Below are 18,437 nucleotides of genomic sequence, written 5' to 3' on the forward strand. Positions count from 1 at the left end.
GGGCCGGGGCGAGGGGACGGGGAGGGGCTTTGGGTGGGGGGTTGGAATCCAGCCCTTGGCAGCCAAGTCCATGCAAACGCTCCCGGCTCTAGGAACCATCTCAGGCGCGTGTATTGCTTAGGGGATGATTTGGTTTATCCTAAATATGAGCTCTAACGCTAGATCGGAGAATCCGACGGGATCCGCCGCGGGAGGGGCTCACGGGGCTCCATGCACGTCACATGCACTCACGGGGCGGTTTTTGGCTGGCGAGGGGGGGTCGGTGTGTCGGTGTCGGTACCGAAGTCTCCGTGCTCTGCACGCAGCAGCGACGGCAGCGCCCGGCACGGCGGGGCCCCGGCGCGGCTCCGTCCCCTCGGCTGCCGCCCTCCCGGGGGCGGGTCACGTCTCTGGGCCACAGATGGATGTACATCGAGATATTTATAGATATTTATAGGTGTCTCCTCCTCGCTGTCGCTGCGGGGTCCCCGCGGCGGGGGAACCCCGTTACTTCATCCCGCTGCGCAGCACCTGGTTGGCGGCGATGAGCATCACGCTGATGATGAAGGCGATGGCGAAGGCGCAGATGAGGCTCTTCCGCACGCAGGTCTGGCGGATCTGCTGGCTGGAGCAGGCTGGGGGTGGGACAAACACCGCGTTACCCCAGTCCCAGATACACCCTCCCCGTGGCACGGATACCTGGTGCCATCCCCGTGGCGTTTGGCATCCCCGCGGGGGGGTTGGCATTCCCGGTGCCCGGCACTCACTCTCCACGTCGACGGGGCACTCCTCGGCCGTGCCCATGTGGCTCTCCTCCTCCGTCATGATGATGTTCTCGATGTCCTTCATGGACAGGTGCTCGCAGAAGGTGTCGTACAGCAGCCGCTTCAGCTCGTCCACCGTCAGCTTCTGCATGTCACACTGCGGGCACCGGGCATCGGGGTGACCCCACGGCTGGGGGCACAGCGGGCTCTGAGGTGTCCCGGCACCCTTGGGTGTTTTGGGAGGATCTCCCTAGAGTTGTCTGGAAAGGCCTGGTGTCCTGGTGACCCCCAGCAGAGCAAGGGGCACCCAGTGGGGGCTGGCATCAAATGTGGCCTGTTCGTGCCAGGGGCAGAGGAGCTCAGAGGGGTACACCTGACCCTGATCCCGATCCCGACCCTGACCCCAGACTGGACCTTGACCCCAATCCTGACGTGAACCTGTTCCTGACCCTCATCCTGACACTGGCCCTGACCCTGACCAAAATCCTGACCCTGGCCCCAACATTAAACCCTCATCCTAACCCTGTCTCCAACCCTAACCCTGATCCTAAACCTAGCCCTAACCCTGACCCTTAAACCAGTGCTGACTCTGACTGTAAGGCTTATACTAACCCTAAACTGCAGCCTGAACCTGAGCTTGTCCCTAAACTTGACCCTAAACCTAATCCTAAACTATGTTAATCCCGACTCTTAAACCAGCCCTAATCTCATCCTTGACCCAGAGCCTGACTTTCACCCAGCCTAACCCCAACTGCAGCCTTGACCCTCATCGTAACCCTGACCCCAACCCCAACCTTGGCCCTGACCCTGAGCTGTCCCCAGTGCTCTTGGTGCAGGTTTGGGGGCACCGTCCCCGGGAGGGGACTGGAGGTGTCCCTATGTTCCCATGGGGTGTCCCTACACTCCCATGGGGGCTGGGGGTGTCCCTATGTTCCCGTGGGGCTGGGGGTGTCCCTATGTTCCCATGGGGCTGGAGGTGTCCCTACACTCCCATGGGGGCTGGGGGTGTCCCTATGTTCCCATGGGGCTGGAGGTGTCCCTACACTCCCATGGGGGCTGGGGGTGTCCCTATGTTCCCATGGGGCTGGAGGTGTCCCTACACTCCCATGGGGGCTGGGGGTGTCCCTATGTTCCCGTGGGGCTGGGGGTGTCCCTACCTTCCAGAAGACGGTGTCGAAGTCGGTGCCGTGGAACTTCTCCGGGATGCCCGAGGTGGAGAGCTTGGGCCCCAGTAATGTCACAAACTCCTCGAAGTCCACCTGCCCATCACCTGTGGGACACAGGGGTGGCTGTCACCCCCTGCCTGGGCACAGGGCACGTGGGACCCTGCCACTCCCAGAAGAGGCCCCATGGGTGGTCACAGAACCCCAAAACCAGTTGGAGACCTGAAGACCAGCTGGGAACCTCCAGCAAAGTCAGGGAGCTTCCAGCTTTGGCCAGACCCCAGTGCCAACTGGGGACACCCAGTGTGGTCTGGGGGCACCCTAACACCACCTAATCCCCCCACAATGTGATCTGGGACCCCAGTGCTAGCTGGGGAAACCCAACTCCACCCAGGACCCCGAGCATGAGCTGAGCCCCCAATTCCAGCTGGGACCTCAATGCCATCTGGAGGCCTCCCAGGGCTAGTTGGGGACCACAAGTTTTGGCTGAGAACCCCCAAAACCAACACTGCATGGGGACCTCCAGCAAAATGTGGGGTCCCCAACACCAGCTGGGATGCCAAACACTGGCTGGGGTCCCCAGTGCTGGATGGGGGCTCTCAGTGCCATCTAGGGACCCCCCATGTTGCTTGGGGACCCCCAGTAACATCTGGGGGCCCCCAAAACCTTTTGGGCCCCCTTCCAATGTGACCTGGGGACACTCAGTGTCACCTGGAGCCACCGGTACCGGCTGGGGAAGCCCAACACCATCCAGGACTGTGAGCAACAGACAGACCCCCAGTTCCAGCCGGGACCCCAATTCCAGCCGGGACCCTGGTGGTGGCTGTGACCCTGGGGGTGCTTGGTGGCTGTCCTGGCCGTGTCCCCTGGCGTGGGGCTGTCAGAGCAGCACTAACGATGAGTAATGAGGGGAGCGGCGCCTTGGCAGCGCTGCCGGAAAGGCTTTTAAATGGGGGAAAAAAGGAAAAGCAATAAATTAAGAAGCTCTTTCAGGTCCCGATGGGCGCGGGAGAGGTGGGGACAGGGTCAGGGTGGCAGCGAGTGCTGGAGGGTGATGGGTGCTGAGGACACGACCCAGGGTGCGGGATCCAGCCCTGGGTGCGGGATCCAGCCCCGGCAGCGCGGTCCCGGCCGGTTTAACGATCCCACAAGCGCCCAGGATCCTTAAATCTGCCCAAAGCTGCAGTGGCAACGATGATGATGATGGATGAGCAGAAGGCTCCAGCAGGAGGCAGAGCCTGGGTCAGGCTCATCCCACATCCCGTGTCGTGTCCAGCATGCGGGGTGGAAATACGGGAGAATCGGCTCTTTCTCTCAACGGGGGGTCCCGTCCCTGTCCCCATCCCGGCGTCCCGGGCTCCTACCGTCCATGTCGAGGCGCTGGATGATGACCTCCAGCTCCACCTCGTTGGGCATGTACCCCAGGGAGCGCATGGCCGTGCCCAGCTCCTGCTTGGAGATGAACCCGTTGCCATCCCGGTCGAACACCTTGAAGGCTTCCCGGATCTCTGTGGGGGGAGCGGGGATGAGTCCGGCTGCGCTTCCCCCTCCAGCACCCACAGAAGCCCTGTGGATCCCTGGAGGATCCCACCTCCCCCTCCTGCCAGCATGGAGCGCCTTCCCAGCCTCCCCGGAAGGGTCCGGCCTCCCCAGCAGACCCCAAATCTTGTCTCCAATTCCAGTCACCCGCTCGCAGCACCCACCCTGCCCTTGCTGCCGCCACAGCCGAAACCACGGCATTCTGCCCTAAAAACACATTCCTTGGGTGTGCCTGAGCTTGGGGTGCCACCAGGTGGGCACTGCAGTCGGGGGCATCCCCACGGTGCCGCAGCATCCAGTCGGGAGCACCCCTGACGATCCGTGCGGGGCTGGGGACTGTCCCCATCCCAGGGTGCCGGGGCTGCACCCCCATCCCGGGACCACGGGGTGGGATTGTGCCCCATCCCATGGTCTTAGGGTGGGTCTGTGCCCCCATCCTGGGGTCCAGGGGTGGGTGCTGGAGCTGTGCCACACTTCACCCCCAAAAAATCCCAAATCTTGACGGAATTGCTGCAGTGTTCAGCCCTGTTCGGTGCAGAGGAGGATGGAAGTGCAAGGTTTGGGGGTTTCTGGCTCAAAATGAACCCCTGGGATGTGGGGGAAGATCCCTGTGGAGTGGCTGTGAGAGGCTGCAGGGAAACTGAGGCACAGCCTGAGTCCATTGACTCCATCCCACCTCCTGCTGCACTCAGGGCTCTGCTCCTTTTTGGGGCAGTTTCTGGCTTTTTGATGCCACCTGATGTGGAGCTGGAACCAGGCTGATGGAAAAGAAGGAGCAGGGAATTGGGACTGGGGGATGGCGGGAAGCCAGGCCAGGATGTTGGTGCCTCTTCCTTCTCCGTGTGGCTGCCAGAGGTATTGGTGCTGGAGGATCCCAGCAGGAGAAATGGGCTGTGAACTCTGGGTTTGGGGGAAAAAGCCCATATTGGTTCATGGTACCGACCCCCAGTGCTGGGGGACATCCCTGCCTGGATGGTGTCACATCAGTGACGTCTTCAAGGTGTTTTGGGGGAGTTTTGGGGGATTTTGGCCCATCAGTCTAAGCTTCTCCATGGCCAGTGTCCCTGCCTGGGCAGGGAGATCCTCCAGCTTTGCCCCGTGCTCCTGGGGGGCCCTCATTATGCTCCAAAATTCACCCTTCAAGGATTCTCATCCCAAAGAGCTCGAAGGTGGTTTGTGGTGTTGGGGGACAGACAGAGACGTGTCCTGGCAGTGGCCAGAGCGGGGTCCCAGCTCCCCACTGAGCACCCCCTGCCCCAGCTGTGCCCTGTCTGCTCAGCCCCAAGTGTGAGGCCTTGCCAGGGTGTCACGGGTGTCCCCCAAACTGAGGGCACAGGGGGAGGTAGGAGCAGGGGGAGGTAGGAGCAGGTGGGTGGCTGGCACCTTATGGGGTCCCCTTGGGGCACCCAGCGCTGCCATCGATCCCCACGGCCACAGGTGGGTGCTGGGGCGGGAACACCGCACTGGGACCCCGGGGACTCGGTGAACTGGGACAACAGCCGGTGCAGGGACACGGGGAGTGGGCACACGGACAGCACGGAGGGGTGTGAGCACACACAGACACACGGACACACAGGGACACACACCCCACTGCAGCGGGGCTGGGACACCCTGGCAGTGACACCCACCGGTGTGTGCACACTCGGGCACGCACACACTCCTCGTGGTGATGTCACACACCAGCACCTGCAGGGATGTGCCCGTGTGTGCAAACACACACACAAACACACACACAAACACACACAAACACACACACAAACACAAACACAAACACAAACACACACAACACCCCTTGCACTGTCGCTGGGCACGCACACACAGGGACACAACCAGGACCACGTCACGGTGACGCTGCACCCCTGTGTGCACACACAAACGCATTTCAGTGACGCCTGTGAGTGTGCAAACACAGCCCCAGCACCTTGGAGCGATGTGCTCGTGCACACACACGGGCCTGCACTCACAACCCCCTTGCAGTGGTGTGCCTGTGCATGGATGCAACACACACTGACAGCTCACAGCGATGCTGTACCTGTGTGTGCAAACACACCAACACCTCACAGCGATGCTGTACCTGTGTGTGCACACACTGACACACATGGACACCTCACAGCGATGCTGTACCTGTGTGCACACACCCACACCTTGCACAGCTGCATTTGTGCGTGCACACAAACACGCCAACACCCTGCACTGGGGTACTTGTGCCCACGCACACACACACGCTGTACTTGTGCACACACATGGACACGCACAGCCACGATGCCGTGCTGCTGTACTCGCGAGTGCACACACCAACACCTGGCACAGCTGCACTTGTGCACGCACACACAGCCCCCTGCAGTGACATCCCTGCGCCTGCACACCCACAGCCCTTGCAGCGGTGCTGCACTTGTGCACACACACACACACACACACACACAGCCACGTCACGGCGATGCTGCGCTGGTGCACACAGACACACAAACACCGTGCACAGCTGCACCTGAGCGTGCACAGACACAACCCCGCTGCAGCGATGCTGTGCTTGTGTTTGCACACACACACACACCCCACCACGTTGCAGCGATGCCGTGCTTGTGCACAGGCACACAAACACCCTCTGCAGCAGGGCTGTGCGTACAAACCCGTCCTGCTGGGACGCCGAGCGTGTGCACACACGCACACAAACACCTCCTGCAGCGAGGCGGTGCATGGGCACACACACGTGCTGCAGTGACACAAACGCTGGCACAGCCACAGAGACTGGCACGGCCACACACACACTGACACTGGCACAGCCACACACACAGAGCCGCCCTGCAGCGAGGCCGTGCGTGTGCACACAGATGTGTGAGCACACAGATGTGTGAGCGCACAGAGGCGGGAGCACACCCGCAGCACGCGGTGCAGGGGGTGTGACACGCCTGTGCACACACACACAGCCCCTGCAGTGAGGCTGTAACAGGCACGTCAGCGCACACGCACAGCCTGCAGAGCTGCACACACACACACACAGCCCTTGCACACCGGCGGGAGCGCCTGCTCGGGGCTCCCACATGGATTTTGGGGCTCCCCTCACCCCCAGCCCTGTGACTCCCTGCCTCAGTTTCCCCACGGGGATGCCGGGGGCTCCAGGTTTGGTGCTGGGCCAAGGGTGCTCTCCCCAGGCAGAGGGGGGACGTGGGTGAGGTCACCCCCCGTGGCTCAGTTTTCCCCCCGCTGCCGGGTCTGGAGCCGGGGGTGCTGCACCCCTCTGCCCCAGGCTCCCCAGGGATACCCCAAAGCCGGGGACCGCCAGTGCCCGTCCCGCCGCCCCGGCAAACTTTTGGGGTGGAAAAAGCCATTCTGGTGGCAGCGAGCGAGCTGAGCTCGGCCCCTCTCATCGCACGGGTGGGCAGAGCCCCGCCAGCCGCTCCTCCCGGCCGGAGTCCGGTGACACCGGGACTGCGTGAAGCTGCCGTGACCCGGGGGGTGACACGGGTGACAGCCACCCCTCGGGTCCCCCGCGCCACCAGCCACTGTCATATTATGACAGCGGGGAGGGGGTGACCCCGCCGCGCCGCGGAGGGGGAAACCGGCCCCCCGCCGCTACCGCCGGTGCCTGCTGTGTCATATTGCCACAACCGGGGGCCCGGGACCCCCGCACGCCTCCTCCTTCAGCTTTCCTTCCTCTCCTCCTCCTTCTCCTCCTCCTCCTTCTCCATCCATCCGCATCCCGCTCGCCCTCAGCTTCCCCACGGCGCCGGGGGAACGCGTACCCCGACTCCGCCACAGCCGCATCCCACGGGATGGACTTCCCAGTCCCCCAAACCTCCTCACCCCACAACCCCATGGGATGCCCCCCTCATCCCCCCCGATGCCCAGCCCCGGCAGCCCCCCAAACCCGCTCACCCTCCAGCTCATCCTCGGGGATCTCCACGGGGCGCTGCTCGGCGAGGATGTTGGGGACGGTGTAGATCCCCCGGTACATCAACGCCGCCGTCACCGGGTGGAAAGGCATCTTCAGGGCTCCCCAAAACCCAAAGTTTAAACCCAAATCTCGTCGGGTAGAGGGGGGGTTCCCCCCGGTCGGTGCCGCCGGACGCTAAACACAAGTTGCCGGTACCCGCCGCCCCCCGCCCGGTACCCACCGGCCAGGGGGGGCCGGGGCGGGCGGGCGCTCCCCGTCCTCCGGGGCCGGCGGCGGGACGGGGCTGGCGGCGGAGCCCCTCACCGTGGAGTCAGGGCGCGGGGGGGCTCCGCTGGGGGCGGCCCGCTTCCCCCGCGCACATGCCCTCCCGAAGTGGAAACGGGAGGTGAAAGCATCCAAGCCCCGGTTAAATCCCGGTGGAAGCGGCGGCGGCGGCGGGGGGGACGGGGCTGGCCATACCGCTCAGGGCCCCCCCTCCGCCCGGAGCCCCCCCACCTCCGCCCGGGGCCCCCCTTCCGCCGGCCCCGGGCCGCTCACAGCCCCCGGGGAGCCGCTGCCACCGGGCCACGCTCCCCGGTGGGGCCCGGCATGGCGGGGCCGAGGCTGAAGGCGGCCTCTTCGTCTTCCTCCTCCCTCCTCCTCCTCCTCTTCTTCCTCCCCGCCAAGTGTCCCGGGCAGGCCGGGGCTCGCTGCCGCCGCGGTTCAGCCCCCGCCGCGCTCCCGCCGCCCCCCCGCCGCCGCCGGCAGCCGGAGCATCCTCGGCCCCGGCCCCGGGAAGCGGCGGCGGAATCCGGGGAGCGGCGGCGCCGGGTGGGTTTTGAACGGTCCCGCCCGGGAAATGGGGCTGGGGGCGGGGGGGAGGTGGGGCCTCCCCCCGGGGGGGCGGCGAGGGGGGGCAGTGCGGCAGTGAGGGGGGAGCGTCCCGGGCCGCAGGGAGGGGGGAGTGGGAGATGTTGGTACCGCGGGGGTGCTCGGGGGGTGCTGGGGGTCGGCAGGCAGGGCTGGGGGCCCCGTGGCACCCCCTGTCCCGGCAGGTGTCACCCCGGGGTCCCCACACGCAGCACCCCATGGCCGGGCAGTTGTCACCCCGAGGTCCCCGCGCATGACACCCCAGGGTGCCACCACCCCCAGCTCCCCGCACATGGCACCCTGGTCGTGGGGCAGTCACCGTGCCAGGGTCCCTGCAGGTTCCTGGGACTGTCATCATCCCGAGAAGCCACCATCTGCATGTGGCACCCACACCCAGACATTCGCCATCCCCAGGTCCTTGCACGTGGCACCGCGGGCTGTCACCACGCCGAGGTCCCCGCGCATGGCATCCCATGCCTGGGCAGTTGTCACCCCACTGTCCCCGCACTTGGCACCCCAGGCTGCCACCACCCCAAAGCCCCTGCCCGTGCCACCCTGGGCCGGCCATCACCCCGAGGTCCCCGGGGTGCTGTGGGGTGACAGGGACCCCAGGGCCGGACCTCCTGCTCCCACAGCTGGGAAAAAATGAGCCATGGAAGAGGCAGGAAGCAGGGCCAGGAGCGAAGCCCTCTGTCCTTGTCACCTTTTCCAGTCATCCTCTGTTTCCCCCCAACCTTGATCACATTTTTCATCTTATTTCTCACTTGGACATTGATTAATCACAGTTGGGCTCCTGCACCAGTGCAGGTCCCACCGTGCCATGTCCCCACGGCATCCGTGTCCCTGTGACATCCCTGCGCTCAGGCACATGGCAAGGGATGCTTCCAGGACCTGGCACCTCTCCTGCCATCTCCATCACGCTCCCAAATCCCGCTGTCCCCCTTCCCTGGGCTGGGTGTCCCAGCAGACCCCGGCCCGCTGGGAGATGGAGGTCACAATGTCCCCCGTGTGTCCGTGGCGTCTCTGGAGGAGGGGACAGTGGCACAGGGGGGCTGCCAAAGGCTCCTGCTCTGCACGTTTGGAGATGCTGTGGTGGACAGGCTGGGAGAGAGAAAAGGGGAACAGTTGGCACCTCCCAGGTTCTCACCGGACACCAAGGATGCGTCAGAGCGATGGGGAAACTGAGGCACGGCTGGACCCGCTCCAGATGTGCCTCTCATCTCGGCACCGTCACAAGAACCCCGAAAATCTTGGAACAGGATTCCTGCTGCTCCAACCAACTGCTTCACTAAGCCCCCCCTCGCCTCCTGCAGTCGCCGCGGACACGTGCTCAGCCTCATCCAATTCACCGCTGCCGGGAATTTTCGGGCTGCTCCAACCTCCTGCGTGCTGAACCCTCCATCTCCCGGCGGAGCAGCAGCCAGGACCCCGCTCCGGGGCTCCCAAAGCCCGGCGCTGCCTCCCGCCAGCGCTGCCGCCGCTGGATGTAACCAGCTGGGGTCCCCTTTAAGCTATTTTTTAGTTGGGAGAAATTTCCCTCTCCGGCAGCAGAAAATCGCCACGGCCGCGCTCCAGAGAGGGGGATTTCAGGGATGAGCAATTCCCGATGCTGTGGGGTCCCAGCTCCCAGGGCAGGGTCATTCCTCCCCGGGGAGTCGTGGTTTGGGGGGTGGATTTTTCCAACTCTGCTAAAATTCCCTTCTCCCCCGGAGGTCGGGATGGGCTTGGGGCACATGGATCTGTGTCCCCCGGGGAGTCTGCAGTGTCTGATACTGCAGTTGAGACCCCAGCACTCGAAGGGGGAAATGCTGATAATAACAAGTGGCTTTTGGGGAGAAACAAACCCAAAAAAGCAAAGCCTGATTGAAAATCTCCTCTTTTTTTTTTTTTTTTTTTTTTTAACAGATCAATTTGCTCTTCGATGTTAACGAAGTTCCCTCCCAATTAATTCTCCAGAGGCCCTGGGATGGAAACTCATTAATTTCTCACCACCCAAATCCCAGCAGAAATAACAGGGCCAGTTTCTGGGCTTTTCCCCTCAAATCCCCAGCGGAGCTCCCTGTGCAGCGCCAGGGACCTGTTGGAGCCTCCTTCCCAAAGGAATGAGGGCCTCCGGTCATCCCGGCTCCCGCTCCCTGGGGATGGGGGGGTGGGCAGGCGGCACAGGGCGGGGGGAGGAGAATTAAGTGGCTTAATTGCGTTTGAAGCCCTGATTGGGTTTTCGTTCATTAGGGATCGGAGCTCTCTCCGTGTTTCCCGGAGCCCGGCTCAGCCGCACTGCTCCCTTCCTCCCGGGATGGAGGCTGGGACGGTCCGTGCTGGCTCCCTCTGTCCCTGTGCCGAATCCCCTCACTGATTTTGTGCGGAGAAGCTCTGGGATTTCCTCGGAGCTCAGCCCTAAAACGATGGGGTGGAGGCAGCGGCGTCCCAGGGATTTCAGGTAAAATCCCAGCCACAGCCGCTGGAATGTTGGGAATGTTCCTCTTCTCAATTCCTCCGTTATTTGGGAATCTTTTCCACAATTCCCCCTTTATCTCACCCGGGGCTCGGGCCAGCCTTGCCAGCAGGTCAGTGCCACCTCTCCCCTCTGTCCCTTTGTCCCTCTGGAGACAGCAGCACTTTCCCAGCACTCCCAGGTGTTTTCCTAATTAGCTGATCCCACTAACGAGGCTGGTGGGATCCAGGCCTGGTGGTGTGTGGTTTATTTGCAGCTTCAGAGCGATCTCACTGCCAAGGGCCCTCGCTCTGGGTTCACATCCCAACACCAACACCCTTATTTCCGTCAGGGATTTGAGGGCATGGAAAGGAGAAGGGCTGAAGTGGCTCTGGCACAGGAACGGGACTGATTGAGCTTTAATTAATCTGCTCCTCGTTTATCCCTCCCGTGGCAGCGCTGAGGGGCCCTTCTGGCTCCCCCTGCCCTCTGCCCAGCCGAGACTCCTGGGCTCCTTCCTGCCCTGAGGGATGAGGTGGGATGGGATGAGGATGAGTATTGGCATGGGATTGGAATGGGATGAGAATGGGCATAGGATGAGGATGAGGATTGGGACGGGGATGACATAGGGATAGGGATAGCAATGGGATGAGGATGGGGTCAGGGTTGGAAATGGGATGAGGATGGTGAAAGGGATCCCTCACAGGAGTGGGGAGGGGAAGGGATGGGGATGGGATTGGAGATGGGATGGGGATGCCCCAAAGCCATGGGAAAGCTCACAGGGATGAGGAAACTTTACAGCTGGGGATGGAACAAACCTGTGCTGGGTGCCCTCAAATCCCCCAGGACAACCCCAGGGACCTCCTGGCAGCCTGAGGGGGTTGGGATGGGATTTGGCACCAGAGCGTCCTCCAGACACTCCCATCGCTCCCCCGGGCACCGGGAGGGGACGTGAGCGCCCCGGGGGTGTCGTTGTGACATTTTAAAGTCCCTGGCACCGAGCCCTCGGAGGCGCCGGAGGCATCAATCTCCCGGGGCCGTGCTGTCAGGTGGGTATTTAGTGAAATGTTTCCTAAATGAACGCTTGATGGGAGAAGAGGGATGGCTGCAATGTTCCGAGCCACAAGGTTATCCCGGCCGCCGGCTGCCAGCTCCCAGCGCCCGCTGGAAACCCGGGAAGGGCAGCAGAGAGAGCCCCTGGGGAGGGGTCAGCAGCCGCCTCCCTGCGTGGCCGTGACTTTTCCCACACTGGGATGCACTTGGGAACAAATCCCGCCCGTGATGGGGAAACGCCGGGCACGGCTCCAGGCAGCCGGTGCGGGTGGGGAGGGAAGGGGGAATGGGAAAAGCTCAGAGAGCTCTGCTGGATTTGGGTTCTGAAGGGGGGAAATAGCCCTTCCATGGGAGGAGGCAAGAATTCTGCTTAGGGGGAATTTTTCTTCATGGAAAAATGGGAAAAATTGAGATGAGCCTGTTCTTAGCACCCCTCCGAGAAGATGCAGCCTGGGATGCCGCGGGCAGCGGTGACCACACTTGCTCCTGCCAGGAGATGGAGCAGGAAACAACTCCAGAGACCTCAGTCAAAGACCCTCAGACTCATTAACAGCATCAGAAGCAATGCTTTGCACATCACAGCCTGCCCAGGAAGGAAAGTTGGAGCACAGGGTGGGACCTGGCTTTTCCAGGAGGAAAGGTGGTGGCTCCTGCACATCGGTGCCTCCAGGACACCGGGCCTGGCTCTGCTCCCATCCCGCTGCTGGTGCAGAGCCAACAACAAGTGCCATCGGCTCCACCTCTCTGGGATGCTGTGACCTGTTGCAGGGGGATGCCCTGTGAGGCCAGAATCCAGTGGTACCCAGTGCCAGGATGGCCAGAAAGGGGCAGCGGGCACATCCCTGCGGGGCTGTGACAGCGCCCAGTCCCTGAGGCCGAGCAGGAGGTGACGGCAGTGGGACTCCCACATTCCTGCTCCCGATCTGACCCCAGGGCAGGGATGGCAGCACCCCACCGCCTGGTCCTGCTCCCCACCGTGATCCCACACCCAGAACCCCACACTCGGCTCCAGGGATTCACCCTCTGGTCGCTGGGAGCTGGAGCAGCTCCACATCCATTTGATTCCATAACATCCGTGTATTATCCCTTCCCGGGGCTGAGTGGGCAGCTCCGGTCCCAGCCAGGGGTTCCGGCTCCGCAGCTGTGGCTTCCCTGCACAATGAATGCCTGATTAACCTGGCAAAACACACGGAGCTTGCCAGGTCTCCGTGGGGAGCGGGGTGGCCCTGGGTGCCAGTCCCCCTCGAGGCTGCCTCTCTGCTCCCTTCTCCCTCTTAAATTCATTTCCTTCCCCTTTTTTCTTCCTGGACGACAAAGGTGGAGGGACGCAGCCGGCAGCGCCGTGCCAGCCATCAGCGGGGATGGATGAGGATGGATGGGGATGGATGGGGATGGCGGGGACAGCGCCCGGCTGGCAGCCGGCAGCCGAGGGGGAATAAGGTCCCCGTGCCCTCAAAGCAGGATCCTGCCGGCTGCGATCCCTGGGAGCAGCGTTTTACCCCCTCACCTGCCGGGACCAGAGGGTGCCCTGAACACCCCGGCGTGCCTGCGGGCAGGGATGGGGTGTCCCGTGGGCTGGTCCCCCCAATTCCCACCCCTGTTGGGTGGGCAGTGGGTGACCCCGCAGAGCCGCTGAGGTGCCCTGGTCCCCCCAGCTCCAGCCCGACCTTGTGGTGGCCCATGGCCAGGTGCAACCGTGCCGTGCCCTTGTGCTCGAACCTCTCCCTCATGTACGCCCCCCCACACACGTGCAGGAGCCCCCCAGCCCTGCCCGGGCTTTGCCAGTGTCCCCCTGTCCCCACAGTGACCCCCTCCCTTGTCCCCCTGAGGGACCGGGGGCTGGGCAGCACCCCGGGGTGCAGGGGGACAGCGGGAGGGTGACAGAGCAGCAGCCCATGGGTGTGGGGAGGCCACACCAGCAGTCCCCGGGCTGCACAGCTAAGCCAGAGCCATCCCTGCCTCAGTTTCCCCATCCATCCCCTCTGCCCATTCCAAGCTCTTTTCCTGCAGGAGTTGCTGGCCAAAACTGTGCATGTCTTGGGGGGGGCTCTGAACTGGCACCCTGACTCCCCAGCCAGGGCTCTTGGCCCCAGACTTGCCACCCATGGCCACTCTGTGTCCCTTCTGTCCCTTTCATCCCCAGCTCTCGACATTTTATGTTATTGCTGAGAGTATTTAATGGTTTGGAAGTGAAATAACGTGAGTTGAGGAGGCTTTGGGGACCCCAGAGTGAAGAACTGCTGCCAAAGCACTCCCAGGGTGCTGCCTGGGATTGGCCAAATCCCCAATTCCCTTCCTCAGGAACCCACGGCTGGGGAAGGGGCTGGGAGAGGTACACGACAAAGGCTTCTCGATGGTTTCTTTTCCTCCAGCAAAGTCAGCTCACACCAACCCACGCCCGCAGCTCCTGTTGAGTTCAGTTTGCTAAAAAGGGAAAAAATCAGGGTGAAACTTCCTTTGACAGGAGAGAAGTGGCCTGGGATGTGCCAGGGGGGGCGAGCAGGGAGCTGGCACCGGGCTGGGAGTGTGAGAGGCGATGCTGGGAGTGTACAATACTGAGGGTGCAAGAGTGGGAATGTGCAAGGCTGGGAATGTGCAGTGCTTTGTGCAGAGCACTGGGAGCAACAGGGATCCCCATGCCAGAGGTGGATCCATGCTGGATCCATCCCTGGCTTCACCCGGTGCATCCTCAGCGCATCCATCCCTGCAGCTCCATCCCAGCACATCCATCCCAGCACATCCATCCCAGCATGTCCATCCCTTCACATCCCACCCAGCACATCCATCCCAGCATGTCCATCCCTGCAGCTCCACCCCTGCACATCCCATCCCTTCATGTCCATCCTTTCACATCCATCCCAGCACATCCATCCATCCCAGCACATCCATCCCAGCACATCCATCCATCCATCCATCCATCCATCCATCCATCCATCCATCCATCCATCCATCCATCCATCCATCCCAGCACATCCATCCCCTGTGCATTCCCAGTGCATCCCCCTGCCCTCCCGCCCTGGCCTGTGCTGGAAAGAGCTCTTCTGGATGAATTTCAGGATGCAGGCAGTGCAGGTGACACACCAGTTGAATTCCTGTCACCACAGGCCACGTGGGAAATCAGGTCACCCTCCACATCCCTCACCGGCTGCCTTCAGCCTCCCCAAAATTCCCGTGGGTATCCCACTGGCATCCCTCTGCCAAAAGAAACCCCGTCCCTCCCCCCTCAGCCCTGCTTAAAACAACAACAACCGGAAAAAAATCCCCCAGCCCACCCGCGGCGCTGGGGACGAGCTCTGGTCAGGAGCTCCGGGGAATCTCCCGGGATTTTGCTGCCGGAGCGTGGATGAAAAGCATCCATCGCCGATCCCAGCGGGGCCGGAGGGCCGGGAACAGCCCCGGGGGTCGGGGCTTGCTGGGCTGGGCCTGTTTCATCCTCGATTAATTATAAAATTGAGGTCAATGCAGCACATCCTTTATTCGTTCCAGGCAGGACGGGATCAGGGACGGCAAACACCGGGCTCAGCCCCTCTGGGCACCCCAAACCCCTCTTCCCTCAAGGAGGGATGCAAAGAGCCCCAAGGGACTGGGGACAGCGAGACCCCGGAGCCATCCCGATCCCGTGGGAGCTGCCGGAGGGATCCCAGCACTGCAGCCGCGCTTCCCAGTAATCCCGGCACCACTAACTGCGGCAGCCGGGCTCGGAGCAGTTTTTCCCGAAGAAAAAAAAAAGGCAAAGAAGCCTCAGCTCCCCTCCTAGTGCTGTGAATTTTTATTAAATCAGGAGAAAACAGTTATTCCTTCGGAGTACAACAGTCCAGGGAATGGGAAAGCGGCTGTGCCAAGCCACAGCCATCCGAACTGCAGCCACGTGCGGGGAATCGATCCCGGGTTTAAATAAAAAGGGTTGGGATGGGATTTACTCCACGCCAAGCCCCGGGCTGAGCCTGCGGTGGGGCTGTGGGTCCAGGGAGGTTGTGGGAAGGAGGAACTGGGGGTCCTGAGGGGATGTGGGGGATCCCCAGGGCAGCACCGGCTCTGCTGGAGGGTAAATCGCAGCTGGAAGAGGATTCCACCCGAGCGGGGGACAGGATTTGGGACGGAGACAGGAACGGAAGGTCAGGGCATCCCTGTTCCCCCCGCGGGGGGGGTCAGAGCAAAGGCACCCGCGATGGGACAGGCAGGAGCAGGCAGCCCAGGGCTCAGCCCGGGAGGGGGGCTGGGATGCCCTGGGATCCAGGGAAAGCCCAGCCCGGTGCCCCCGGACCCCCCAGCCTGAAGCTGCCCAGGTTTGTCACAGTTTGCAGGAACAAGAAGGTTTCATTTGGTTGGCACTAGCTGTTCTCCCGCTCCCTGTGCCCAGCAGCGAGGAGGAGGAGGAGCCCTTCCTCCCACCTCCTCTCCCCAGGGAAGCAGCCAAGGATCCCCCCAGCCCCAGGTCCCTGGAACCCGCTCCCTGCTCCTCTCCCACCCCAGCGGGCGCTGGGAGAGCCGGCGCGACGCTCCTGATTTACAGCACTCCACTGGAACATGCTCGGGATCCTAATGGAGCTCCCGGCACCGCCGCACGCGCCGGGCTCCGGGAGCAGAGCAGGGCTCCAGGGCCAGCACACGGAATTCCAGGCTGGCACAAGGGGCTCCGGGAGCAGAGCAGGGCTCCAGGGCCGGCACACGGAATTCCAGGCTGGCACAAGGGGCTCCGGGAGCAGAGCAGGGCTCCAGGGCTGGCACACGGAATTCCAGGCTGGCACAAGGGGCTCCGGGAGCAGAGCAGGGCTCCAGGGCCGGCACACGGAATTCCAGGCTGGCACAAGGGGCTCCGGGAGCAGAGCAGGGCTCCAGGGCTGGCACACGGAATTCCAGGCTGGCACACAGAGCTCCACAGGAGAAGGCAATCCAGAGGGATGTCATCCCTGCCAGGGAGCCCCTCGAGCACACTCCAATGCTGGCTGCCAGGGTGGGAAGGCACGACCACAGCCCCAACCCCGGCTCCAGGGAAAAGCCTGGAGGGCCGAGCCTGGAAGCAAAGCTAGAAAAATAAGGAAAAAAGCTGGAAAACCCAGGAAAACAAAGTGTCAGGAGGAGGAGGATGAACGGATGCTGAGCTAGAGAGCATCACACAGTCCATGGGCAGCCAGCCCCGAGTCCTTCGATGTGCAGAGGCTGGAGCAGCTGGCTGGGTCCTGGGTGATCCCTCTGGGAGCCCCCGGCTCCAGGACAGGCTCCGGCTGGGCGGGAGCCTTGGGAAGCAGCAGCGGTGTGGAGCAGTTGTCTCCTAGAGCTCCTCGAAGAAGGCCACGCGGGACTTGGTGCTCTGTAGAGTGAGCTGGAAGAGAGCAGAGCGGGATCAGGGGGCACCCTCCAACCTCGCAGGGGGCACCCGCCCCAGAGTCACCCCCAGGAGGGAGCTGCTGCCTCCTGTGTCCCTCCGAAAATACCAGGGAATGTGGAAGCCGGGGGGTTGCGGAAGCTGGGGGTCATGCAGCCCCCACCACAGCAAGCACAGCCCAGGGAAAGCAGGGGCAGAGACTCAGTCAAGGTCATGGGCATGGCTGAGGCTTCCAGGATGTGGGATACACAGCAGAGCGGATCCAAGGAGCCAGTCCTGGGGCCCCTGACAAGGAGGACATACGGGGGGTCTTGGGAAGCTGGAGGAGAAACACCTCCATGAGCTGAGGGAGAACCCACAACTCCAGCAGCCACCGGCACGTGTCCCTTCTGTCACCAAACGGGGCCCGTCCTCTGTCCGTGCCCACATCCAACCCCATCCCAGCACGTGTGATCCATGCAGCCACCCCGGGACTTCATCCCAGCCTTGCTCCATCCATCCCACTGGAGGACAGAGCCGGAGAGCCCTCACTCCCAGGACTGTCCTTGCAGGCCCTGCAGGACTCGGAAACCCTTGGAAAGCTTTCCACAGCCATCCCAAAAATAACACCCCACGGAGTAGCCGTGAGCTCGTTTGCTAACGGGCCAGAGGAGATAAAGGAAATCCTCAGTGGTGGGGAAGAAATCCCAGGATTTACAGACATCCCGATGGAGTGCACCGGGACAAGTGCCACCTTCCCGGCAGCTGCTGGATCGCCAGGAGTTTGCCAAAGCAGCCGGCTAATTGCCAGGGCTCGGCTTCAGCTGGATTAAGCACGGTGCCTTCCGTCGGGAATGCCGGTTTTGCTGGAACAGGAATCCTGGGATCACCTTACAGCGAGTTAAGCCCCTCAACCAGGCTGTCAGGCGTTTTCCCCCTCCCTGCTTCTCCCCCATGGCTTTTCCTCAGTAATTCCTTCACAGCTCTAATGCCAGTCGGGAAAAAATCTGTATTGCAGGGGAAATTTCTGCAGGGCCTTAATAATCTTTCTTGGCAGCAGCTCCCAGGCCAGGGCTGGCTCTCCTCCTCCTCAGCATTCCCTTGGCTGCTCCAGCGTCCCCTCTGGAGCTGGATGGGAGGTGGGTGAGGTGGGACAGGGATTCTCTGAGCTACAGGCAGCGTTTTTCCTCTCTAAGGCTGGAGGGGGGAAAAAAAAGGAGCAGAGAACCCCAGGCTGGTGCCAGACCCACTGCTGGGGCCATCTGACAGGAAGCCCCATCCCTGGAAGTGTTCCAGTGTCTAAAGGGGTACAAAACAGTTGGAGAAGGACTTGGGACAAGGCCTGGAGCAACAGGGTAAGGAGGAAGGGCAGGGATGGATGGGATATTGGGAAGGAATTGTTCCCTGGGAGGGTGGGCAGGCCCTGGCACAGGGTGCCCAGAGAAGCTGTGGCTGCCCC

At 62.6% G+C, this 18,437-nt stretch overlaps 2 protein-coding genes across 6 annotated transcripts in view; both read right to left on the reverse strand.

Moving 5' to 3' along the window:
* Positions 1-486: 486 nt before the first annotated feature.
* Positions 487-7,427, reverse strand: CABP7 (calcium binding protein 7). Its single transcript, XM_069031124.1, has 5 exons — positions 7,319-7,427; positions 3,271-3,414; positions 1,901-2,013; positions 747-900; positions 487-614 (listed from the first exon to the last, which is right to left on the reverse strand). Exons 1-5 carry the CDS (start codon positions 7,425-7,427, stop codon positions 487-489), a joined length of 648 nt encoding a protein of 215 aa, XP_068887225.1.
* Positions 7,428-15,402: 7,975 nt separating this feature from the next.
* The window catches only part of NF2 (NF2, moesin-ezrin-radixin like (MERLIN) tumor suppressor), a 47,358-nt gene continuing 44,323 nt past the window's right edge, over positions 15,403-18,437 (reverse strand). For all 5 annotated transcript variants that reach the window (XM_069030591.1, XM_069030593.1, XM_069030590.1 and 2 more), the window contains one exon: positions 15,403-16,996. In XM_069030591.1, coding sequence (XP_068886692.1) covers positions 16,946-16,996 — 51 coding nt within the window. In that variant the 3' untranslated portion in view covers positions 15,403-16,945. The remainder of the gene's footprint in view (positions 16,997-18,437) is intronic.

The sequence above is a fragment of the Aphelocoma coerulescens genome, chromosome 15, assembly GCF_041296385.1.
Source record: "Aphelocoma coerulescens isolate FSJ_1873_10779 chromosome 15, UR_Acoe_1.0, whole genome shotgun sequence".
Lineage (NCBI taxonomy): Eukaryota > Metazoa > Chordata > Aves > Passeriformes > Corvidae > Aphelocoma > Aphelocoma coerulescens.

Excerpts from the sequence above, each read along its gene's own strand:
- CABP7 (XM_069031124.1), bottom strand. The coding sequence starts at position 7,427 with ATGCCTTTCCACCCGGTGACGGCGGCGTTGATGTACCGGGGGATCTAC. Across the intron at positions 2,014-3,270 it reads CCAGCGCCTCGACATGGACG|GTGATGGGCAGGTGGACTTC; the intron begins GTAGGAGCCCGG and ends TGTGTCCCACAG. Across the intron at positions 901-1,900 it reads TCGACACCGTCTTCTGGAAG|TGTGACATGCAGAAGCTGAC; the intron begins GTAGGGACACCC and ends CGGTGCCCGCAG.